We start from the raw sequence: 27,055 nt of genomic DNA on the forward strand, positions 1-27,055 counted from the left end.
ACGATTTTGTTAACAAAGTGACTAACGAATTCGCAAAGAACCCTAGAAGATTATGTTTCAATGGATTTTTATGTAAATATTTTGTTCGGTTTTTATTTTTTTTTTAATTAAAATTTTTGTTTTTTGTATTTCATGCTGCCCCTCCCTAGCTTACCGGCTGGCGACGCCCTTGCTACAACCACAATAAATGACATTTTTCTCATGAAAAGTCTTGACCAAGAACTTGGACTTTTGGTCTTTCAACCTCATATTACTTAAAAAATCTTCAATACAATCTTGAGTTTTTTATATCGGCTTAAAGCCTATTAAATCCGTAATACCAGACTGCTTTATGGTGTAGTTGTACCACAACTAGTGAGGCTGTTTTTTATGGCTATATAGTTGTACCACAACTACCGTAAATGACGTTTTTCTTACAAAAAGTCTTGACCAACAACTTGGACTCTTGGGGTTTCAACCTAATGTTACTCAAAGCATCTTCAATGTTATCTAAAGTCTCTTACATCAGATTAAAGCCTATTAAATCTGCAATACGAAACTGGTCGTTTCATGGCTGTAGCTGTACCACAACTACAGTTAATGACGTTTTTCTTACAAACTTGACCAAGAAGTTGGACTCTTGGACACTTTCTGAAATGTAAGCAGTTGAATATCGTCTGTTTTTTGACTTTAAAAGACTACAGAGCCAAAACTATTAAATATAAAAATAAACGGTTTTCATTGTCTTACTTAGGTACTAACATAAAATTTACAAAAATGTCAAAAGCTGTCAAATTATGACATAATATATATATCTCATTTGCAATTCACGTCACTAAAAAGGTTTGGAAAGTAGTACATTTACTCGTGTCAATTAATGTGTAGAAAATTACTTATTAAACCGTTTCCTGAATTTCGACGTCATTCTGCCCTTAAATTCGGCACTTTTTTTTGAAATATTATTGAAAATAAAAAATGAAGTTCGCACCTTTAAAGGAATCTTTGAATATATAAAATGAATTTTTCCTAATGATTTAGTGGAAAAACAAATTTAGAACCTTCCAAATCTCCCCGGTAATTCAATCCCGGCCGCCATCTTGGATCGCCACGTCACGTTATGGGAGGGGCTTAGTGCTTGAAATGCATTGCAAGGGGCGTGGCCTTACTTCGGTATTAATTACATGGGTTATTCAAAATATGCCTGGTTAGATTTACTATTAATATAATATATAAGTATTGCAGGTTTCGGACTTCAGATACTGCTTCAAAACATTTATCTAGTGGTCTTACATACCCACTTTTATTGTTTAACTGTACGTATTGTTTGCCTGCACTAATATTTATAAATGCAAGTTAAACTGCCCTTAAATTATATATAAAATACATAAATACATTTTGTAACGCCTTTATTAACACAATAAATAAAAAAAAACATAATTAATAAAAAAGTACATACATATCTATATACAATAGATTAATATACTCACTATTAAAATTTTGTTGTCCTTATACAGGGTGTCCGGTACCTAGACTAGCCTCAAATAGGTACATTTAACCCTGTCTCTAATTTCTCAATTAAACAAAATAAAAAGAAGTTTTCTTAACGATCAAGTGAAAGTTTGAGAAAAATTGGATAACTTTTAAAGAAGTTATGCTTTTTTTTGTACTGAAGGTTTAAAAAAATTTTTACCATGATATTTGACAGGCTATAGTTTTTTTTCATACAAAGTATTAAGTTGAAGTATCTTATGGAACATATAATAAAGTTTTCTTAATGATTTAGTGGAACTTTGGGGAAATTTGGGCAACTTTTAACGGAGTTATTGATATCTATGTACTGAGAGTCCGAAAAAAATAAGAAAATTTTTACCATCATCTTTGACAACCTGTAAAAAATTTTCTAATTAAATTATCAAGTTAAAGTATCTTTAGTAATATAAAATGAGGCTTTTCTAATAATTAAATGAAACATTAGGCAAGTTTGGACGATAAGGAATTAGAGACTTTTTTGTACTAAGAGTCCAAAAAAATAAGAAAATATTTAATATCATCTTTGACAGCCTGTAAAAAATTGTTTAATTAAAGTATTAAGTTAAGTTATGTTTGAGAATATAAAATAAAATTTTTCTAATAATTAAATCGAACTTTTAGCAAATTTGGACATTTTTTACAGGAGTTATGGGATTTTTTGTACTAGGAGTCTAAAAAAATAAGAAAAGTTTTACTATAATGTTTTACAGCCTGTAAAAAATTTTGAAAATAATATTCTAACTAACAATATATTCAAAAATATAAAAAGAAGTTTTTCAATTGATTTAGTGGAACTTTGAGTAAATTTGGACAATCTGTAAGAGAGTTATGGACTTTTGTGTACTGAAAATTAAAAAAAAACGTGAAAATTTGTACCATCATCTTTGACAGCCTGTAAGAAATTTTTTATTTAAAGCATCAAGTGAAAATATATTTGAAAATATAAACTGCAGCTTTCCTAATAATTAAGAGGCACTTAAAGCAAATTTGGACGATTTTTACGGGACTTATGGACTCGTTTGTACTAAGAGTCTAAAAAATAAGAAAATTTTCACCATCAACTTTGACAGCCTGTAAAAAAATTTCTAATTAAAGTATCAAGTTAAGGTATATTGAGCAATATAAATCAAAGCTTTCCTAATAATTAGGTGAAAGTTTGAGCAAATTTGGTCAACTTTTAAGAGAGTTATGGATTTTTTTTGTACTAAAAGTCAAAAAAAATAAGAAAAGTTTTACTATCATCTTTGACAGGCTGTAAAAAATGTTTCAATTAGAACATTGACTTAAAATGTGTTATGAAATGCCTAATGTTAAACCAAACCAATTAATTTCAACACTCGTGTGTCATTCCGCCATTGAATACGGCACTTCAATTAAACGGGGTTCACGAATTTGGCAACTGCAATTTTTACCAGACACCTTGCATCCTAAAAATTGGAAACAAATCCAACTTGAATCGAGGTTGAGGATAATAAATACTAACTAATACTAACAATAGTTTTTGGTACGAATTGCGCATACGCCAACAGTCTATGGCAACGTCGCTAATGTCTTTTTATGCTTAGAAAACATTTTGGTTTTGGTCTCGTTGCGTTTACGTTTCCTTAAGAGTCTCGTTTGACTGACTTGCGTCGAATCACTCGACTCCTTTTCAACGTCATCAATTTCCAAATCGTTCTGGCAATTATTGTTATTGTTACTCAAATGTGGGTCAAAGTCTGTTTGCACTAAGCAATGCTTCAGTTCAATAAGATCCTTTCCAGTATTCGTTTCAAACATCTTTGGTATAGGTATTGGAATCGGTATAGGTATTGGCAATGGCAGTATGACTGGATATGGCACGAAAGTTGTTGGGGGTGGTAAAATACTGCTTAGGATAGCACGGATATTTTGAGAAGACAAGTTTGCTTGACTAGATTCCTGTTTCAATTCCTCTTCAACTCTACATGTAGCATCATCTTTTGACGGACCACTTAGGACCTCAGGAGGGGTTTCTGGCATAACGGGAGGACTTTGTCGTATCCTCAAATCCTGAGGAGCATCCTCACATAACGACGTAATGGTGGAAGAACATCCTCCCCTTTTCGATCGTTTAACGTGCTTCGATCGATTTCTTTTCGAGTCGTTCGCAAGCAATTTACTAGGGGGCGCCACAGTTATTAAATGTAACGGCTCGATTGGAGGAGGTTTTGGAGGCGATCTACTCGTTTGAGGTGGAGATACGCAGTTCTTCATCCAGAGGTCAGGAGTGATCAGGTTTCCACTAGAGTCTCCTTCATGAATGTGAGGGTGGAGTTCCAGGTGGGCTTGAGTTTCTCGGCAAAAGATGTGCATCTTGTACTGGTTCAAGCATGAATCTGAGCAAAACTGTAGCTGGGTCGAGTTGTCCTGAAAATAATTGAAATGTCTGAGTAGTGAAAAAAGATACAAATCTACACACTCTCTCTTTCTCTTACGTTATATTGCCAATCGGTTAAATATAATGCTAAATAGATCACAAGAGTAAAACCTCTCAAAATAACTTTAAGATGCAGGTCCTACTGTAGACTTGGTCTTACTGTAGACCAAGATCATACATTGAAAGATCAAAGTGCTTAAAACTGAAAATACTGATGATGAAGCTGGTCTGGAAGATATCCAGTTTTTAATTCTAGATTCATAAAAACTAACAGAGTGAGTAAGGAAGTTGACGTACAAAGCTTATGACAATTTGCCAAGCAATTGAGGTATTTTTGTCTCTTTCCAACTAATTAATTATCTGAAGCAGTGAGAGAATTAATGGTAACTAAGCTTCTAACGATCTACTGGTGATCTTTCAATTCTGCTTCGTGTCAACAGAGATCAATCTTTTAGAAAAAAAAATTCTTTAAATAAGTCAATATTTTTACTGCTCATCTAATTTTCCTAAAACTTTATTATATAATTAAAAAATGAAGTTTTCCTAATGATTTAGTAAAACCTTGGGCAAATTTGGACAATTTTTAAGGGAGTTATGGTCTTTTTTGTACCGCATTTTTACCGTGATTTTTGACAGTCTGTACAAACTGTTTAAATTAAATAATCAACTTGAATATTTTTTTATAATATAAAATGAAGCTTTTCAAATGACATGTGAAAAAATTGGGAAAATTTGGAAAACTTTTAACAGAGTTATTAATTTTTTAGTATTAAGTGTCTAAAAAAATGACGCAATTGTTTTGAATTAGTGAATCAACTTTGACAACCTGTAACAATTGTTCTAAATAAAATATTAAATTAAAATAGCTTTAGGAACATAAAACGAAGATTTTTTAATCATTTAGTGGAATACTGAGGAAATTTGGACTATTTTTAACGGAGTTATGAATTTTTTAGTACTGAGTGTTCAAGAAAATTAACAAATTTTTTCATCATTTTTGACAGCCTATAAAATATTTTTTAATTATAATATTTAATTAAAAATATATCGTGAAAAATAAGGTAAGCTTTTCTATTGACCTAGTGAAACTCCAATAAAATTTGGATAATTTTTAAGGAAGTTACGGAATTTTTTACACCGAAGGTTCAAGAAAATTGAAAAAATTTTCCATCATTTTTGACAGTTTGTAGAAAATTTTTCAAATAAAATATTGACTTGAAATATCTTTCAGAACATAAAATGAAGTTTTCTTAATAATTTAATAAAACTTTAAACAAATTTGGACAACTTTTAACGGAGTTAAGAATTTTTTTGTACGGAGTGTCCAAAAAAATTGAAAATTTTCATCCAACATTTTTGACAGCCTGTAAACATTTTTTTAATTAAGACATTTACTTCAAATTTATTTCAGAATAAATAATAAAGTTTTTCTAATGATTTAGTGAAACTTCAAGAAATTTTGAATAATATTTGAGGAAGTTAGGGATTTTCCTAAACCGAAGGTCCAAAAAAAAAGGAAAAATGTTTCCTTTTGGCAGCATGTAAAAAATTTTGCAATTAAAATATCAACTTTAAATACCACTGAAAACCTAAAATTAGGTTTTTCTAATAATTTAGTGGATCTTAGGGCATATTTGGACAACCTTTAACGGAGTTATGAATTTTTTAGTATTGAGTGTCTAAAAAAAATGAGGCAATTGTTTTGAATTGGTGAATCAACTTTGACAACCTGTAAAAATTCTTCTAATTAAAATATCGAATTAAAATATTTTTAAGAATATGAAACGAAGCTTTTTTAATGATTTAGTGGAACATTGAGGAAATTGGGACAATTTTCGATGAAGTTATGAATTTTTTTGTACTTAGTACTTAGAGGTCAACTGAATGGGAAAATGCTTACAAACATTTTTGACAACCTGTAAGAAATGTTCCAATTAAAATATTTACTTTAAATATTTAAAAAACTATAAAATTAAAATTTCTTAACGATTTTGTGGAGCTTTGGGTTAATTTGGTGAGTATTTAACGGAGTTGTACATTTTTTAATACTGAGTGCCTAAAAAAAATCAAAATAATTTTTCTATCATTTTTGACAGTCTGTAAAAAACTTTTTAGTTAAAATATTAACTTTAAATACCCTTAAGTAGATAAAATTAAGTTTTCGTAAAAATCTAGTAGAGCTTTGAGTGAATTCGGACAATTTTTAATGGAATTATACATTTTTTAGTACTGAGTGTCCAAAAAAAATAGGAACATTTTTCCATCGTTTTTAACAGCCTATAAAAAATTTTGAAACTAATATATCAACTAAGAATACTATTGGAAACATAAAATGAAGTTTCCTAACGATTTAGTGGAACACTGGGCAAATTTGGACAACTTGGTCCAAAAAAATTGAAATTTTTTTTCATCATTTTTGACAGCCTCTAAAAAAATTTTTAATTAAGACATTGACTTAAAATATTATTTCAGAATAAAAAACGAATTTTTCCAATGATTCAGTGGAACTTCAAGTAATTTTGAACAACATTTGAGGAAGTTACGGATTTTCTTAAACCGACGGTCCAAAAATAGGAAAATATTTAAATCATTTTTGACGACATGTAAAAAATTTTACACTATTAAGTCAAAACACCATTGGAACATAAAATTAACTTTTTTTAGCGATTTAGTGGACCTTAGGGCATATTTGGACAACTTTTAATAAAGTTATATATTTTTTAGTACTGAAGGTTCAAGAAAATTAAAAAATATCTGCCATCATCTTTGACAGCTGGCTCATTTTTTTTTAATTAAACAATTATTCAAAATATATTTTATAATGGAAAATGAAGTTTTCTTAATGATTAAGTGGAACTTGAAGCAAATTTGGACAACATATTTTAAGAAAGTACGTTTTTTTTATACCAAAGGTCCGAAAAATTAGGGAAATTTTTCCATAATTTTTGGCAGCCTGTAAAAAATTTGTCAGTTCATTCTTTTATCTTAAGAAATATGAAATGAAGTTTTACTAATGATTTAGTGGAGCTTCGGACAAATTTGGACTACTTCTAAAAAAATTATAGTATTTTTTGTAGTGAGGGTCCAAAAAATTTAAAAAAATTTACCATCAATCTTTTACGACCTTTTAGAAAATTATCCAATTAAATCATGAACTTAAAATTTTATTTGTAAAATAGAATGAATATCTCTTAATAATTTAGTGGAATTTTAAGCAAATTTGGACCATTTTTCAATTAGTAATAAATTTTTTTATCATCCTCAGTTTCAGCTTCTGGTTTTCACAATTGGTGTTACACGACATTTTCTGGACAGTTATATATATTTTTTTTATAGAACTTTTTTAACACTTAGACTGTATAAACTCATGTAGCTCCCCTAAATTAAAAAGAGGTGTCAGAATGGCAGCCATCGATTCTTCTGAGTAGCATTCACCTGTGTTGATAAGTAGAGAGAGTATTAATGGACTGAGAGGTCAGAATAAGCTTCTTCAAGCTGTTATAAACTCACAGGAAGGAGCAATGCTTAGGGTTTGACCAAAGTCATTTTCTTACCTGTAGTTCTACATATGACACAGTATGATGAGAATGTCGACACCAGTCACACGTTTTATTACGTTTGAAGCTGGCCCTACGGGATTGGGAGAAGCACAGCTCCGAACAGAATGCTGCAGTAGCTGACACGACGCTGTTGTTTTCTTCTATGGATTTTCCGCACCAACCGCAACCTTCTGTCAAAAAAAAAAAGCAGTGGATCAATTTTTTTTTTAATTTTAATTAAAGAATATTAATGTAAAATGAACTAACCGGGTAGTAATATTAATTAAAAAAATATTTATATCGAAAATACACTAATTGGAGAGTAATGAAACTGAATCGTTTTTTGTCTCGTTTTAATTCCGTGAAACTTGAAACTCATGAAACTCTTTTTTTTTTAATATATTTTGCTTCATTGCTGCTCGATTTTCATGTTTTGACGTGGTTAGAGGGAAACTAAATGAAATTTGTGATTTATACGTTATTTAAATGGAAAATAATAATGGTTTGAGTTATTAGAGAAGAGGGTAATTTAATAGAGAAAAAGAGGGTTTTAATAATGATCCTGAAGAAGCAAAAGAGAAAGACCAAGAAACTAGCAAACAGTACTAATGACAGTAGAGAACTAAGAGCAAAATAATAATGAGACTCAATTTGATGGTACACTAGATCCCTTTGGACACCATAAAGTTAATATCCCAAAAAGGGGGTAATGAAATGCATGAAGTCCAGGGAGTGCATTAGGGAATCTCAACCAAACAACTCACGATATTTAAATAAACGTTTAATATTTTGTTATAAAAAAACGGTATAAAACACTGTAAAAAATGGCTTTGTATTTTTTACTACAATGTTGCGTCGCCCTATTTTTTTACACATTGTAGCAAATTTTATCTTACTTGTAGCAAGAAATCCGATGGGCATATCAAAGTAAATCCGACAGTATTCTAAACTCGTCAAGTGGTAAATAGCCCAATAGCAAAGTATACAGTGCTTTCATTTCAAAACGATCCACCCTTAAAAACTTTCTTAAAAAAAAAAAAAAAAAAAAAAAAAAAAAACACGTCAAATTAGATATACAGGAAGACGTTTAATTATGCATTTACTGAAGTTCTGTCAATCACCTCCTCACCTCCAGCTAACCTCACTTTAATATGTCAAATGGGAACCCCCATTGTATGATACATCATAGTAAGGAGCGTAAAATTCTCTATTTCTCTATGAAATCGGTAAATGTGTAAGCAAATAGTTAGCGAAAATGTCTAGAAATAATGAATATTTTATTTACGCCAAACTTTGGTATGTCAAATGGCTACCCCATGGTGTGATACATTATTTTAAAGGGCATTCATTATGCTCTCAATGGTTGTAAAAAAAATAAAATTGATTAACCAAGAAGCAATTAAAGTGTAAATCGGTAGGGTAGAAAAACAAATTTAATTAGTTTAACAAATTTATTTTATTAAATGTTCAAAATGCGCGCCGTTATTAGCAAGACAATAAAAAAGCCTATTTTCAAACTCCTTACAAACATTGGCAAGGGTCTGCCCGCTAATTTCTCTGCATTCTTGAAATATTCTATTTTTTAAATTCTCAATACTCTCAGGTGGGGTTTTATAAACTTTGCTTTTTAAGTAGCCCCAAAGAAAAAAGTCTAGTGGGGTTAGGTTCGGAGACCGCGCAGGCCATTCGATTGCACCACGTCTGCCAATCCACTTTTCTCGAAAATTTTCATCAAGCCACTCTCGAACTACCAAAGTGTAGTGCGCGGGAGCTCCATCCTGCTGAAAATGTATATTATTTTCATTCAATAATATAGCACCATGTTGATATACTTGATTTTCCATAGATTGGATGATGGAAGGGTATATTGCATTTTCTAAAAGGTTTAAATAAATTTCGCCAGTCAAATTTTCTTCCAAAAAAAATGGCCCGATTATTTCATTCCCATAAATTCCTGCCCAAACATTAATTTTTTGGGGATATTGGGTATTTTCATTATCCCAGTATCTACAGTTATGTCTGTTCACCAGGCCATTTAAAAAAAAAGGTCGATTCGTCACTGAAGCAAATGTTCTTCAATAAATGGGGATCGTCGTCAATTCGCTGGCACATCACTTCACAAAATTGAATTCTCCTATCAAAATCATCTTCTCCGAGTTCATGAAGAATATGAATTTTATAAGGAAAGAACTTTTTTTTTTAACTTTATGTACGGAACCAGTGGAATTGCGGCCTTTGGTATAGACAAAGTTGGATCCATAGCAAATTGTCCTAGTACTTCAACTTGGCATCTTTCATCGACAACTCTATTTTCATATTTTTTCTTATTGCAAATCGATCCCGTCTCTTCACATTTTTGTATCAATTCTAATACGTATTTATGGCTCACGTTTTTATCTTGATACCTTTTATTAAATGCTCTCGCGGTTCTGCGAGCACACCGATCTTGAGCTCCATAAAGGTAAATTATTTCTATTCTTTCGGCTAGCGTATACACCATTTTATTAACTCACTGTTTTAACTAAAATTGAAAAATTGCACCCGTCAAACAAAGACAGTTTTAACAATAATAAATTAAAAATGTAAGGTATTGCAGTGTTTTTTTGTACCTATTAGGTAAGTTTCGCAAAAAATATAAGTGAAATAAATACACATACAAAGTTATAAGACTGCAAAGATTTTTGCAAAAAATTTGAAGACACTCTTTTTTCTCGCAAATAACGGTACACATTCTTTACTTAAAAAAATAAATAATTTGCTTGAACTAAATGTACTGTTTGTTACCACACATTTTAACTTCTAAATTGCTTGTATTTTTTTTTGATGATCTATTATAATGTATATGTTGTAAAAAATGTAAGAATTTTAAAATGATGTAGGTACCACACTAAATAAAGTATTCATTTAAAATACCAAAGTTTGGCGTAAATAAAATATTCATTATTTCTAGACATTTTCGCTAACTATGATGATGTATCACACGATGGGGGTTCCCATTTGACATATTAAAGTGAGGTTAGCTGGAGGTTAGGAGGTGATTGATAGAACTTCAGTAAATGCATAATTTTTTTTTTAGTTAAGTTATTAAGGGTGGATCGTTTTGAAATGAAAGCACTGTATAGATTTCAACTGTTAGACTGTGCCAATAGTGAGTCGCATATTTTGCTACAATAAAATCAGGAAATGTGTGAATCAGGCAAGTAGTTGAGAGAGTTTTTGCTTTTAATATATTAAGTCTACTCTTAGTCCTTGTCCGGAATTAATTAACTATTTTTAGAAAAGGCTTAAAAAAAAGTAATCTTTTTTCTGACAACCTTTTGTGACGGTTTCCTTAACAACATATATGATTTAATTCTGACTACACGTGCAAAATCTTACAATTTTTAAGAAACAGGCTGCATTTTTTAAATTTATACACATTACTGGATACATATTTTTCTCAAAAAATTTACTGGTAAAAATGATTGGTTTTCAAAAATCTTTTTAAATGGTGCTCCTTAGATATTGCGATTAAAAAAGACTAATGAGATTTTTTATCAAATGAAATTTGACTTTACCGCCTTAATTTAGCCTTTCTGCCATCCTGATTGGTCAAATTAACCAAGCATAAATGTCCAACTACCAAATTAATTGTAATAGCTTCCGTTGCCAAGCGGGAGGTCGCTACCAAATCTGCCACAGAAATTTCTATCGGTTTATGTGCACCTACCAAGTCTTTATATTTTTGTGTTTTGTGGTTTCTGTTCTTGGGACTTTTGACCGCCTAAGCTCTTCGTGAATTTTTTAAAAAAATTTCATAAAAGTTAAGAAATTAATAAACTTTTTGAGATTTTATACAAATATTCGACTTACATTACGTTTTCTATATTAAAATATTCTCTTATTTTTCTTAATATGTTTAAGTATTACTATTTCTTCAGAATTAGATTTTTTAAAGATTTGATTTAATATTTCTCTCATTTTCAAACTTAGTATAAAATATTTTCTTTACTTACGTACGTGCTAGTATTTTTTTTGTAAAAAGATTTGGTCTAACATACAGTGTGGCCCATTTTGATGATTGGAATAAAATTATAGCAGATAGAAAAACAGCCACATGAGCCTAAATTTATGCAGAGATACCATAGAAAATTTTAGATTTTCAAGAAAACTTGGAAAAAATGAAGATCGTTATGAACTAGACTTTTTTAAAACGTATCCTTATCAACAATTTTTGTTTTATTAGTATGTCGCTGGAATCTGTAAATTACTAATAAAATTAATTGAAACTCGATTGATTTATCCATAAATTTTATACGGTTTTTAAAATTAATACCTTTCATCGTCTTCAAAATTGCCTACAGCGTATAGTCCAATTTATCTTCCAATGTATCTTATATAAACAGTAATATTTATAATCAATAAGACTTTATTTATTTATTCAACCCTATTTTAGCTAAAGAAATTTTAGTCAAAGAAATGCTCATTGAGGTTACAATATTGCCTAAAAGCTACTACCAAAAAGTGGTTACAATAATTACTTTAAATTCGTACACTGTAAAATAAAGTAAATATCGCTTAAATAGAGGCGAATAAAAACTAAAAACAGCAAGGAAAAACTGCTACATTTTGTAAAGTATAATTACTTTATAACAGCAATTTATATATATAGTAAGTTTATAGTAGTTTTTACACTTGGCAGGTATGCCAAATTTCTGGTAGCAAATAAACTTACAATTTTTAGCAATTTATTATATTTTGCTTTTATAATGTCTTACAAATAATTGACTTGCTTCTCATAGGATGTGGCATCAAACTCTACAATATTATTGGAAATCTTTCTACTTTTCGTGTGGTCTATGATTATTTAATTTTGTAACAGTATGTCCGACTTTTAATATATCAGATTTTTCGATATGTTGTATGTAATTTATTAAAATTGCATCACTTTCTATCACAATTTTTAAGGACATTTCAATTATAATTTTATAAAGATTGTTTTAATAATTTGTTACCGTCCCTATTTGTACCTTTTTTTTTATAAAGAAAATTACTCCAATTGTACCATTTATTCTTATACATTTTTTTCAGTGTGGCTTTAGAGACACATTTGACTGCAAACAAGATGCCTTTTTTGAGGGAAGTTTTTGCAAAAGAAATCAAAGTTTCTTAACGGTTTGAAATAGGTTTAGGATAAATTTGACTGCATGGAAGAAAGTGTGACTACGTGGAATAAATTATGGCAAAATTTAACTTCTTGGAGAATGGTAAACAACAGTGCAACTGCCTGGAAAAACTAATTAATATGCGTTCAAGAAAAAATTCAATTATCCAAAAAGGGTTAAACGACAATCAAATCTTTCTAAGGCAAGACCTGGAAAATAAATCAGATTTTGAAAAATAAGAAAATGATAATGAAGCCGAAGAACAAGTAAACAATTTAACTCTATCACAGTATTTTCAATGTAATTTCTAAAGGTACTTACCCAAAAAGGTTTCGCTTTCCGAGTCGTTATTCACCGAAATGCTGCGTGAGTTTCGGGCATCTTGTGGTTCCTGCTTGGATGAGTCGTACCCGTACCAACCCAATAGTTCATTCATGGTTGACTCCGCGAAACTCTAAAATAGTAAAATTGAGGAGGCTTATTAACGGGATAATTTGTTGAATAATTGAATAATTTGTTAAGGTGGCATATACGGGGGATATTTAAATAATAATTGTTCAATGCAAGTTTCAAATTAAAAATATTTATTCATTAGAATCTATATATTGGACTTAAAATTTAAAAATATTAAGTGCAAATAAAAGTGTCCTGGACTCGTTATGCAATGGAAATTTTCTAATATACTAGGTGGAAATTAACAAATATTAAATGGAAATCTGTCCATCTGGGAACTTTCGTTTATTAACGGAAATCCAGAGACTATATAGACACTAAATAAAAATTTTAATTTTGAGAGAGTACTGGGGAATTCATATTGGAAAATCGAAGTTTATAAAAGAACAACATAAATTTCTAAATATGTTCATCTTCACTTAGTATCAGAATCCTGGATACCAAGAGGAAATTGTCTTCCGCTTATGGTTGAAAAATCTCCACTTTCCCTTACAAATTCTGATTTACTACCTGGAAATATCCAGTTATACATTTACTGGACCAATTTTACTAATTTTTTTTTCAAGGCCATATATAATACCTATAGGCAGCAAGCACTATAAATAATATAGGTATACCCGATGTGTTACTGGATACAGATGAAACTGTAGTAGATACTTCGTTAATGTTTCAAAGGGTAAAAGAGAGGAAGGACGTAAAACAACGACCGCCTGAAAACCGACTCTTTATCCTTCATCAAGTATAAGTTTACAAAATGTTTTTACTATTAATTAAGCACGGCGCATCACTCGATGCCCTTTATTGATTTAAATTTCAAAAATTGATGTTTCTGTACTTCCAATACAGTTTTTATAATTTATTTTAATGAATAGGATAAATAGGTTATCTTATGACAAATATCAATTCAACTTACTAATTTTAAATTAATTGATTCCATTTTTTTGTACCTCAATATAGAGCTACAATATAATGAAAAATCACAACTTTTCCAGAGACAATATATCCTGCATAAAATGTTAATGTACATATTTAGATAAGACCAATAAAATTTAGGACAAAATGTAATAAAATTACAGATATTAGTATATCAAAGAAATTAACGACTTATTGTTCCTAATCTATCCTTAGAATTTTATCGCAATGTAACATTATAATGACTATGAGTAATAAATAGTAAAAATTACTGCTTAAAAGATAACTAAATAATACCATATTAAATGATTTTTAATAGCAGGACATGGTTATAGAGAATAGTGTAATATTCTTCTGAATATTTTACTTTTTGTTTCAAGAGAATATTCCCATTACTAAGTGAAATATGAAACTTTAAAGTGGGTGGTCACCTTAAAGATGAAACATGATTTTCAGACGCCATTACCTAAAAATCCAAATATTCGTTAATTTACTAGAAATAACTTAAACCATAAGCGATATTTCTATAGAATATTCTACCGAATATTACTCAAAGACAAATTTTTATTCATTAAACTTTAAATATTTTAATCGCGACTGCGTTTTAAGGTGTCGAAGGCCCAAGTGACATCAAAAAAGATTCCAAATTGAGGCTTAGTCTATTAGACCAGATCTGGAGTAATTGAAATGAATGTTTAATTTTATGTTGCCAAACAATGTTTGAGACATTTTGAAGTTATTTTAAGGGAAAATCTAGTAGCAATAGCAATTTTAGGGATTTATATAAATTATTGCAATTTAAGTTTTTTAATGTTACTAGTTAAAACAATGTCGTTTACCTTTAATGTTTACATTATAAAACTCAAAAGCACTTTTGGATCTTTGGTTATTCAAAGCTATCCAGATGAGGTCCATAGGTAACGTGGAAGATGCTAGAATTTCTCATGAGTCTAGGAAGTTAAAATATCTTCCAAAGCTATAAAAGAAGCAAGATTTTGGAACGTAGTTGACCAAAATGACGTTTTTACCCCCAAATCCGTCCTCGGGAATCCCACTATAAAGTGTAAAAAAATTATCAAAATATCTTAAGTGGTCCTCAAGTTATGACCAAAAAAGTCGGCTAATAAATAAAAATCTTGTAATTAAAATAAATTTTTAAAAACTTCAAATTTGGCGGTTCTAGGACTTTGATGGACAAAATTCCCTCTAACTCAAAAAGTTTTTGAGGTACAAAAATTATTCATGCATCGAATTATTTGGTAAGAAACAATCTTTCTTAAACAGTAACTCTTTTAAGAATATTCCCACTATTTCTTAAGATATTCTAAATGAAAGTTAGAATTTGTTAGTAAAAATAGCAAAAAAAACTATCCCAACCAAAATAGCTGGAGCTACCTTACTTTTTCAACCAGAATGACGTTTTTACCCTTAAATTCATCCACGGATATGCTACTTTTAAGGTATAAAAAACTATGAAAATATCTTAAGTTGCTTTTAAGTTATGACCAAAAATGCCGGCCAATAAATAAAAAAAAAATCCAATATTTTTTATAGACTTCAAATTTGGTGCCTGGAATTTCTAATTAATTAAGTTATAGTAAACCTTTAAAATAAGATCATTTTACAATTCCAGGCAGTCGAATTACAAATCTCATACCTATGAATGCAATTTAATTAAAATTGTGCCTCAAATGCCTGGAATAATTAATTGCTTTTTTTTAATTAATTAATACTCGGATTGCTAGTTAATTACTCCTGATTAGATCCGCTTCTTTTTTCAATCATCGAAGTCGATCAAATACGAATACGAAACGATGAGCAGAAAATAAATCACACTGTCTTAAATAATGTCATTTATTTATAAAAATATTTTTATTTAAATATTTAGGCTCAATTGATTAATTTTCTTCAAGTTTCAGACACTTTTAAATAATTGGAATATTTATTGAATTTATTATTGTCGACGTTTTAATTTAAATTATTTTACAATTTCAGGCACTTAAACCATTAGATATTTTTATTTTTTGAAAATTTGTTGAGAAAAGTAGCAAGAAAAACTACCTCAACCCAACCAATCCTAGCTGCTTAAATTTTTCAGCTATATTGACGTTTTTATCCTTATATCCAACCTCAGGAATCGCACTATAAAAGTGTAAAAAGATTATCAAAATATCTTAAGTGGTCCACAAGTTATGACTAATAAATAAAAATCTTGTAATTAAAATAACTTTCTAAAAAATTCAAAACTGGTGGTTCTGGGACTTTGATGGATAAAATTCCCTCTAACTCAAAAAGTTTTTAAGGTACAAAAATCATTCATACATCCAATTATTTGGTAAGAAACAATCTTTCTTAAACTATAACTCTTTTAAGAATATTCCCACTATTTCATAAGATATTCTCAACGAAAGTTAGAATTTGTTAGTAAAAATAGCAAAAAAAACTATCACAACCAAAATAGCCATAACTACCTCATTTTTTAAACCAAAATGACTTTTTTACCGTCAAATTCATCCAAGGATATTCTACTTTAATGGTGTAAAAAACTATGAAAATATCTTAAGTTACTTTTAAGTTATGACCAAAAATGCCGGCCAATAAATAAAAAAAAAATTTCAATATTTTTTATAGACTTCAAATTTAGTGCCTCGAATTCCTAATTAATTAAGTTATAGTAAACGTTTAAAGTAAGATTATTTTACAATTCCAGGCAGTCGAATTATAAGTCTCATACCTATGAAAGCAATTTAATTAAAATTGTACTTTAAATGCCTGGAATAATTAATTGCTTTTTTTAATTAATTAATACTCGGATTGCTAATTAATTAATCCTGATTAGATTTGCTTCTATTTTCAATCACTGAAGTCGATCAAATACGAATACGAAACGATGAACAAAAAATAAATCACACTGTCTTAAATAATGTCATTTATCTATAAAAAGAGTTTTGTTTAAATATTTCAGTCTCAATTGATTAATTTTCTTAAAGTTTTAGGCACTTTCAAAACTGCTGGTTCTGGGAACTTGATGGACCAAATTCCCTCTCAAAAAGTTTTTGAGGTAGAAAAATCATTTATATATCAGTTTATTTGGTAAGAAACGATCTTTCTTAAACTATAACTCCTTTAAGAATATTCCCACTATTTCTTAAGGTATTTTTAACGAAACTTAGAATTTGTTAGTAAAAATAGCAAAAAAAACTATCCCAACCAAAATAGCCGTAACTACCTTAATTTTTAAGCCACAATAACGTTTTTGCTCTCAAATTCATCCACCGGTGTCCTACTTTTATGGTGTAAAAAACTATGAAAATATCTTAAGTTACTTTTAAGTTATGACCAAAAATGTCAGCCAATAAAAAAAAAATATTTCCAAAATTCTTTTAAAGACTTCAAATTTGGTGCCTGAGATAATTAAATAATTAAATTATAGTTAACGTTTAAGGTAAAATAATTTTTTATTCTCAGGCAGTAGAACTATAAATCTCATACCTTTTAAGGCAATTTAATTAAAATTGTATCTCAAATGCCTGGAATAATTAATCGCTTTTTTTAATTAATTAATACTCGGATTGCTAATTAATTAATCCTGATTAGATCCGCTTCTATTTTCAATCACTGAAGTCGATCAAATACGAATACGAAACGATGAGCAGAAATTAATAAATCATACTGCCTTAAATAATGTCATTTATCTATAAAAAGAGTTTTGTTTAAATATTTCAGGCTCAATTGATTAATTTTCTTCAAATTTCAGACACTTTCAAATAATTGGAATATTTATTGAATTTATTATTGTCGACGTTTTAGTTAAAATTATTTTACAATTCCAGGCACTCAAGCCATCAGATATTCCCAAGAAAAATTTGTTGATAACAGTAGCAAAAAACTACCTCAACCTAACCAATCTTAGCTGCTTAAATTTTTTAGCTCTATGAACGTTTTTATCTTTAAATCCTTCCTCAGAAATCCCACCATAACGTGTAAAAAAATTATCAAAATATCTTAAGTGGTTCTTAAGTTATGACCAAAAAAGTCGGCTAATAAATAAAAACCTTGTAATTAAAATAAATTTCTAAAAACTTTAAATTTGGTGGTTCTGGGATCTTGATGGACAAAATTCCCTCTAACTCAAAAAGTTTTTAAGGTAGAGAAATCATTTATATATCAATTTATTTGGTAAGAAACGATCTTTCTTAAACTATAACTCCTTTAAGAATATTCCCACTATTTCTTAAGGTATTTTTAACGAAATTTAGAATTTGTTAGTAAAAATAGCAAAAAAAACTATCCCAACTAAAATAGCCGTAACTACCTTAATTTTTAGGCCACAATAACGTTTTTGCTCTCAAATTCATCCACGGGTGTCCTACTTTTATGGTGTAAAAAACTATGAAAATATCTTAAGTTACTTTTAAGTTATGACCAAAAATGTCAGCCAATAAAAAAAAATATTTCCAAAATTCTTTTAAAGACTTCAAATTTGGTGCCTGAGATAATTAATTAATTAAATTATAGTTAACGTATAAGGTAAAATAATTTTTTAATTCCAGGCAGTAGAACTATAAATCTCATACCTTTTAAAGCAATTTAATTAAAATTGTACCTCAAATGCCTGGAATAATTAATCGCTATTTTAGATTAATTAACACTCGGATTGCTAATTAATTACTCCTGATTAGATCCTGTTTTATAATATTTACTGAATTTATTAGTGACGTTTTAATTACAATTATTTTACAATTCCAGGCACTCAAACCATCAGATATGCCCAAGAAAAATTTGTTGAGAAAAGTAGCAAAAAAAACTACCTCAACCCAACTAATACTAGCTGCTTAAATTTTTTAGCTATATTGACGTTTTTATCCTTAAATCCATCCTCAGGAATCGCACTATAAAAGTGTAAAAAAATTATCAAAATATCTTAAGTGATTCCCAAATTATGACCAAAAAGGCCGGCTAATAAATAAAAATCTTGTAATTAAAATAACTTTCTAAAAAATTCAAAACTGGTGGTTCTGGGACTTGATGGACAAAATTCCCTCTAACTCAAAAAGTTTTTGAGGTAGAAAAACCGTTCATATATTGTTTGGTAAGAACTGGTCTTACTTAAACTATAACTTCTTTGAGAATATTCTCTCTATTTTTTTAAAAATTCTTTGGTAAAGTTAGTATTAATTAATAAAAATAGCAAAAAAAAAACTATGCTAACCAAAATAGCCGTAGCTGCTTCAATTTTTAATCAAAACCCATGTTTGTATTCTGAAATTCATTATCAGAAATCCGACTTTTGTGATGTGAAAAAATTATGAGAATATCTTAAGTAGATTTTATGTTATAATCAAAATTGTAGAGTAATGTATAAAAATCTTGTAATTGAAAGTAGGTTTTAAAAACTTCAAATTTGATGGTTCTGGGACCTTGATGGACCTTAAATGAAATGAGTTTCTTAGACCAAATCTTTTTTAAGAACATTCATTCGTATAATTTTGGAAGATATTTTGAAGGAAAGTTAGAATTTGTTAAGAAAAGTAGCGGAAAAAACTACCTTAACCAAAACAGCCCTGGTTAACTCAATTTTTAACCCACACTAACGTTTTCACCCTTAAATTTATCATCTGCTATGACACTAAAATAATGCGATGACAGTAGTCTCAACTACACTGATTTGCCATTTTTTCACGTCATTTAATCAGTTGCTTAAAAGTTACGATAACTGGAACAATTTTATTAAAAAACTGGTTAAAAAAATTTTAAAAAAGCCTTCGTGTTGCCGTTCAAAAATGCCTTCTTATAAATTAATACTAAGGGAGATATCATGCAATTACAATTAAAAAAAATTATTATATTAAAAAAAATGCTAACATGTCTGTCATTACTCCATACAGTAATTTTAAAGGGGTATATACCGAACACTGAAAATAGCGAGATGAAGGGTATAAAATTTCCCGTATTTACGAGGTCTGCTGATAGATATCGTTTGCACGCCATCTGTAACCGGATAGCGGGGATCATTTTACCTGATTATGTTACACATCCAAGTTAGGATACCGAGCCGGCTTGTGCTTTTTGCCGTTGTGATGTCGGGTTACATAGGTACCCCGATATAAACAAACGGCCCTTTAAACTATAATTGTTTTTTTTTTCAAGTTCATTCTCAATTAATAAAACTGTAATGGGCATTTAAACACACTTAAATAATTTTATTTATTTATGTTACCTTAATATCTTCGGGTTTCTTTACGGTTATTTTGCTCACGGGCATATCTCCCTCGAGTTCTTTGCGTTTTTCCATTATTATTATTATTATTATTGCTCCTTTGAACTTTTTGGCGCCCAACAATTGTTAATAAAGTGACCGAAACTATACGACACTGTTTTAAAATGTACTTATTTTTAATTATGAAATGGAAACTACGCATGTGGAAATTTAATATAATGAAAATGTATCGGATATAGTAACTGTCCGAACCGAGTGTGAGAGCGTTGTGATTATTTTCGTCGTTCGTAGCGCTAGTCTGCTTCCCGCCAGTCGCGTTTAAATATACACATCGCGCAACTTAAATCGAACGGAAAACGAGGCGCTTTAGTTAGAGAATTAGGACTTTAGGATTAGGTATTATATATAAAAAGGACCTTCATTTCATAGTAAATCAGCCATATTAGGCACCACAACTTGAAAATAAGAGACAAGTTATGATGCCTTTTACAGGCAGTCCTGGATTAAAAATTCTATATTCTTGACTTTTAGTGAATAGGTTTTAGGTATATTTTTAAAAAAGAACGTAAAAGTCTTCAGAGTAGTCCATAAATCAATAATTGCAAAACTTGAACCACTAGTACTCAAGATATTGGCGTGCCAACAAAACACAAAGAGTTTCATTTTAAAAATGTCTAAGTAGTTTAACCCTTTCGGCCCCAATGGGACAAATAAATCCCAGCATACATTTCATAACATCTGCTGGGCGCTATGGACACGCTTTTTGGAGGTCATTCTGTAAACGCAGTTCAGCATATATAATAGCAAAGTATTTTGATGATTTTTTTGTTTTGGTTATTGCATTTTGGGTGTAATATCTATGGGACATATGTGTCCCAGTGGGTTTTCTGATAGGGTGATTTATATCCCAATGGTATTTTACAGTATGTCAAGAAAGAAGTAGACTAGGGCAGAGCCTCAAGATCTTGCTGACAATTTAGAAGAGTTGTCATCCGGAAAAGAGATGCAATCCCCATATGAAGACTCTTCCTCAGAAGAAGACCCATTCCCTAATAGTAAAGAGTCCGACGAGTTGTATCAGCCCTCGGATACTTCGGACGAAGATAGTGGAGACATTGAAAGTGATGCAAACGAGAACCTAACCCAACCCAACGGTGGCGTTATTTCTGCTGAAAATTCAGATCAAAAGGCTAAAACTCCTGTTACAACTGGTAATATAATTTGGTCATTACCTACAAATACCTATGTCCCAAGACTTAGCATTCCAAATGAAAGTTAATGTATCCTTCAATTGCTGCAAATACCTCCCCGCTGGACATATTCACTAAAATTTGTCCTCGAAGTTTATTTACTTTTATTGCTGAGTCTACAAACCAGCGAATCAAAATTTACAAAGAAAATAAAAAAAGCAGGCGACTTCCACTGATGCAGGGGAGATTATGATTACTATTGGCTGCACATGTGTTTCAATAGGGTGCCAAAACTTCGCCATTACTGGTCATCGCATCCATCTTTGGGAAACAATGCCATCAAATCGGCCATATCCAAAAACGAGTGTTTGTTTTTACTATCCAAGCTTTATGTCAATAATCCAGTCAAGCCAGAAGGGGCCAGTAAGATTTACTATGTACAAGAGCTTCTATCTTACAGTACAAGTCAACGTATTGACGAGAGTATGGTGGTCTTCAAAGGAAGATCTTCACTGAAACAATATATGCCACAAAAACCTGTGAAAAGAAGCATAAAATTATGGTCTAGATGTGATGCCAAAACAGGATATACATACGATACAAAAGTATATTGCGGCAAGGACGACGTTGAAAGGAGCGGAAGTTTGGGCGAAACTGTTGTGTGAAACTATACAAAATCCAAACGTAGTTCTGGCCTTTGATCGATTTTTTACATCAGTCTGTTTGATGGATTCCCTCCAATACATAGCTGTGGGAACAGCCATTATTAAGAAAAGACCAAAAAAATTCGTCGAAAAATGAAAAATGTCTAGGGGTGAATGCGAGTTTTTATCAAATCAAACAAACTCTATTGCGATCAAATGGCAAGATACAAAGCAGGTTGTTCTTTTGAGTAACTGCCATACCCCTGATATGACCTGCGTGAAGAGAAAAGACAAGACTGGGCAGAGAGTTGACGTACCATGTCCCACTGCTATTGCATACTACAATGAAATCATGGGTGGTGTGGATCTGGCTGATCAGATGAGTGGCAGAAAATCATGCAAATGGTGAAAAAAAAGTATTTTATCGACTTTTGATGATTGCTGTTGTTAACAGCTGGGTAATATATAATGACTTACGTCGTACCCAAAAAAAGATACCCTTACTGGAATTTTTATTTACCTCATCAGAGGATCTAATCGAAGAAGGACAACAGCAAACTTCAGTCAAACTTCGAAGAAACAGTTGTGGAAGGCCATCAAAGAGATCAAAATTAATGAAAAATGTGGGTGATCACCTTCCAATAGAAGCATCGAGACGGCGAAATTGTGCTCATTGCGCTCTTCAGAAAAAAGAACGTAGAACCACTACTATTTGTGCAATGTGCGATGTAGGGTTGTGCAAGCATTGTTTTGCGCATTATCATTCGTCCTAAAATGCTTACCTTTGCGGGTTGTCATTTTGTGAATAAAAAAAAAACAAAAATTTTTGAAATACAAAAATGTGTTTTTTATATCCCGCTGGGATATATTTGTCCCACAATTTTTTGCTCTCCCTGTATATATTTTTTTAATTTTAACTAGTATATATTGTCAAATGATCTCTTAAAATACCATAACTCGCAAAAACATCCTTAAAATCATTAAAAATAAAATTGGGTCCCAAAGGGTTCATAATTAATAATTTCAAAATTAAATTAAAAGAGCTGGTGTTCCGATAAAGGAAAATTTTGTTTCTTACAGGTATTCCTGGCATAGGAATTTCACTTTCTTGACTTTTAATGAATGTATTTCAGTCATTTTTTTAAGAATCAAACAATCAAACATTCCAGAAACATGCCGTTTTGGTACTATTTATGTTGTAAAGGCACATTGCATCGATGTTTCTTAAGAACCATTACCTGGATGATTTTTTTCGTGATGTATCAGAAACACCATGTTTTTTTAAAAATGTTCATTATAATAAGTAAGGACCTTTCATAATAATTAAATACACTTAATACCTTTTAAAAATAATAACTGAATATTGTACTGCCTTATTAGTGGATAGAATTAATTTTAATTTTCATTACGTTTTTTAATTATTAAACTAGATTTGACTGAATCGATTTCTGAGACAACATTTCAAGGTTTCTAGCAATTAATTTCTTATGGCAAATGTCAGGGACAAAAGTGCGAAAATTTCTAGTCAAAGAGGCAAAAATTCCATTGTAAGAAAAACCTCCAAACAGTTTTTCCTAATTTAAAAAAAAAAATTGCATTGAAATCCTACTCAAAAATAGAACTAATCATAAAGAATAACATTTAGGCTTAAATAAAAGGTTTCGGAAAATTTCAAAAAAATATGATAAATGTTTTACTAAATTAATAAAAAATTATTTTTTTTCGGAAATTATTAAGTGGTTCGAAACGTTTTTGTGTCAAGTAGTTAAAATCGTTTCCAACCTCGTCCAGGCAATTGAGACATTAAATTAAAACTTATTAATGACTAAGTGACTCTAATTAAATAAAAAAGGCTTCAAGTATCGGCATTTGAATCCTAATTAATAATTGAAGTAATTAACATTATTCTGTCAGGTAGATAAAGTCGGTTCAATTTTAAAATTAGAACTTGTTAATGGCCAAGTGACTCTAATTAAATGAAAACGGCTTTAAGTGCGTAGAAGAAAATACAAATTTTAATTATTTCTTTTGGGCATTTAAAGCCTAATTAATAGCTGAAGTAATTCAGGTTTTTGTGTCAAGTAGTTGAAGTCGTTTTAATTTTTTTAGTATTTTTTATTTAGGTTATTTTTTTTTTAAATAATAGTGAAAGTGTAATTATTTAACTGACTTAAACTATTAAAAGATTTAATCGATCGAAAGACGTATTATTATTATTATTATAATTTTTAATTTAGAAAAATAAATTTTCAGATATTTTTTTATAAATTGATTAATTCCCCCCTGAAAATGTTCTATATTCTCAATAGTTTTCTAGAAAATGAGGAAAAACAATTATTCAGAGGTTTTTTCCAATTTTCTGGAAGACTGTTGAAATTAAAAATTATTTTTCGATTTTATCTGATATGCATTACAATTCTAAACAACTTTTGTTTTATTAATTTTATTACAGATTTAATAGTTTTCCAAAAAAAAAATAAAAACCACAATCGTGAACATTTTCCTATGAGTGTCCCTATGGATTTTTTAAAAAAGACTTTTTTGGAAAAAATTGGGTATAACCTTTTTCTGGTAAATTTTTCAAGAAACTTTTATCAGACTTTCTTGGCGTTTTTTAAGCGATTAATCAACCTATGAAAAAAAAATTAAAATTTCTCAAATTTTTCATCTAATAATTTTCCAACTTTTTTAAAAATCTTCCATAACTCTTTTATTTATGAATTTACAGCTCAATGTTATTCTTTATAATTTATTCTATTTTTGATTGGGATTTCAATATTAAAAGAAAATTTTCTATATTCCCGAGAGGTTAAAAAAAATAAATAAAAAACACAATTATTAATATTGGACTTTTTGAAGACTTTTTTGGGGAATTTGAGTAAACCTTTGTTTAGTACATTTTTCAAAAATCTCTTATAAGACTTCTTCGAAACTTTTTGAGCAGTTAATCAATTTATTAAAAAACATTAAAATTTCCAAATAATTTTTTTTATTTTTCTCCTAAAATTTTTTCAATTGTTCAAAAATCTTCTATAATTCAAATTTTATGATTTATTCTATTTTTTATTAAGATTTCAGAAAATTTTTCATATTACCAATTGTTTTTGAGAAAGTAAGGAAAAACTTTTTTTTTTCAAATCTCCGTACAACTGTTAGGCTTCAAAAAATTCTTCCTATTGCATTTGATGCCCATTCAAACTTTGGCTTTAATAATTTTTGTTGTCCAACCAATAGTTTTTAAGAAAAAAATTAAACACCTTGGCTATGGTTGCCTGTGAAAAATAATCTTAAAAATGACTTTCCCCGGAGAAGTTTTATTCGTCGAATTTTAAAATTCCCGCCGTTTGCTAAATTGTCTTCTTCTTCTTTTTTACTTCTTGACCCTCTAGCTCTCTAAGTAACTTCTATATAAAAAGTAACCGCAAGTCTTCATCGTCGTCTTAATTAATAATTTAAAATTTCACCCTGGTCTGAAATCGGTTAATATAGTTCACAGTAATAAAGAAGAAGAGAGCGATATTCTCAGACAGTTATCTAATAACAAATGACAATGACAACTGTCAAATGACATTTCATGTGAATGATTTTATAGTACTGGTGACAAGGCAACAAAGGGCGGGCAATTTAAAATGTATTCTTACTAATTTGAGATTTTTTTTATAAATTATAATGAAAAGAATAGACAAGACACTATATAAAAATTCCATCTTATCACTAGAGGTAGAATGACATTTAACAGTTGACAGAACAATCTCTTTCGTTTTCTTCCTCTTCTTTTTACTGAGTGGCCAAGACAAGACATTCAGTTTAATCGGTTGCCTAAGTCTTAACTTTTTTAAAGACCTTTTTCATCCCTACTCTCGAATTAGTAAAAATTCATTTTAAAATTCCCGCCGCTTGCACAGAGGACGTTTCATATTAAAATGTCTTCTTCTTCTTTTTTTACTCTATGAGCCAAAAGCTCTGTTCATTTAGTGCTCTAAGTACTATTTCCTTCGCTTTCGTCTTTGTTTTAATTAATAATTTTAGATCAAAGCCTGGTCAAAAATCGCTTAGTATAATTCATTAATCACACAGTAGTAAAAAAGAAGAAGAAGAGAAAGAAGACCATGGAAAGATATTCTTTGACAGCTGTCTAATAACAAATGACAGTGTAGCTGTCAAATGACATTTATCACGAAAAAATTTACAGGCGACAAAGTACGCAAAGTAAAGGGCGTGAAGTTTTTAATTTTTTTCTTACTAATTAGAGAGTTTTTATAAAGAATATACGAAAATCCGTACATAATTTCCATCCAATCACTAGACTGACATTTGACAGCTGACAGAACAATTTCATCAGTTATCTTCCTCTTCTTTTTACTGTGTGGCCAAGACAAAAACTTCAGTTTAATCGGTTGCCTAAGTCTGAACTTTTCTAAAGAATGTTCATCCTTTACTCTCGAATTAGTCAAAGTACAATTTAAAATTGCCGCCGATTGCTAATTAATTGCCTTTTCCTTAGGCTCAAGACCTTAAAGAATATTTGACAGCTGACAGACGACGCTGCCTTCTTCTTCTTCTTCTTTTTTACTCCATGCTCCAAAAGCGTTAAAAGTCCTGAAGTGTTCGCCTTTGTATTAATTAATATTTTAAAATTTCAAGCTGGGTTTATAGTTTCTGTGTGTGTACCGCCTTTTCATTAGAGTTAAGAATTGACATTTGACAGCTGACAGAGGAGGTTTCATATTAAAATGTCTTCTTCTTCTTCTTCTTTTTTACTCTATGTAAGATTTCTGTACGAAATATTCTGTGTGAACAGTGACCTTCGCTTTCGTCTTTGCATTAATTAATAATAATTTAAGATCTAAGCCTGGTCAAAAATCGGTTGCTATAATTCCTAAATCACACAGTAATAAGAAAGAAGAAGAAGAGGAAGGAAAGATATTCTTTGACAGCTGTCTTATAACAAATGACAGTAAGAGATCGCTGTCATCTGTGGGCAAGCGCAGAGCATTAAAGGGCGGGAAATTTAAAGTTTACTCTTACTAATTATTATTATTTAGG

At 30.0% G+C, this 27,055-nt stretch overlaps 1 protein-coding gene across 2 annotated transcripts; it reads right to left on the reverse strand.

Moving 5' to 3' along the window:
- Nucleotides 1-1,368: 1,368 nt before the first annotated feature.
- On the reverse strand, nt 1,369-20,449 carry LOC126745263 (sine oculis-binding protein homolog). 2 transcript variants are annotated; one of them, XM_050453024.1, is made up of 5 exons: nt 20,176-20,449; nt 12,912-13,044; nt 7,462-7,637; nt 3,003-3,897; nt 1,369-2,936 (listed from the first exon to the last, which is right to left on the reverse strand). In XM_050453024.1, the coding sequence occupies exons 1-4, from the start codon at nt 20,248-20,250 to the stop codon at nt 3,040-3,042; spliced, it is 1,242 nt and encodes a 413-aa protein (XP_050308981.1). In that variant the 5' UTR covers nt 20,251-20,449; the 3' UTR covers nt 1,369-2,936; nt 3,003-3,039. The 2 variants fall into 2 exon arrangements, with proteins under 2 accessions (XP_050308981.1, XP_050308980.1); XM_050453023.1 differs by having other exon boundaries at nt 1,369-3,897.
- Nucleotides 20,450-27,055: the final 6,606 nt, after the last annotated feature.

Source organism: Anthonomus grandis, chromosome 15 (assembly GCF_022605725.1).
Source record: "Anthonomus grandis grandis chromosome 15, icAntGran1.3, whole genome shotgun sequence".
In the NCBI taxonomy this organism is placed as follows: Eukaryota; Metazoa; Arthropoda; class Insecta; order Coleoptera; family Curculionidae; genus Anthonomus; species Anthonomus grandis.

Excerpts from the sequence above, each read along its gene's own strand:
- LOC126745263 (XM_050453024.1), bottom strand. The coding sequence starts at position 20,250 with ATGGAAAAACGCAAAGAACTCGAGGGAGATATGCCCGTGAGCAAAATA. Across the intron at positions 13,045-20,175 it reads AGAAACCCGAAGATATTAAG|AGTTTCGCGGAGTCAACCAT; the intron begins GTAACATAAATA and ends TTACTATTTTAG. Across the intron at positions 3,898-7,461 it reads TGTCATATGTAGAACTACAG|GACAACTCGACCCAGCTACA; the intron begins GTAAGAAAATGA and ends AATTATTTTCAG.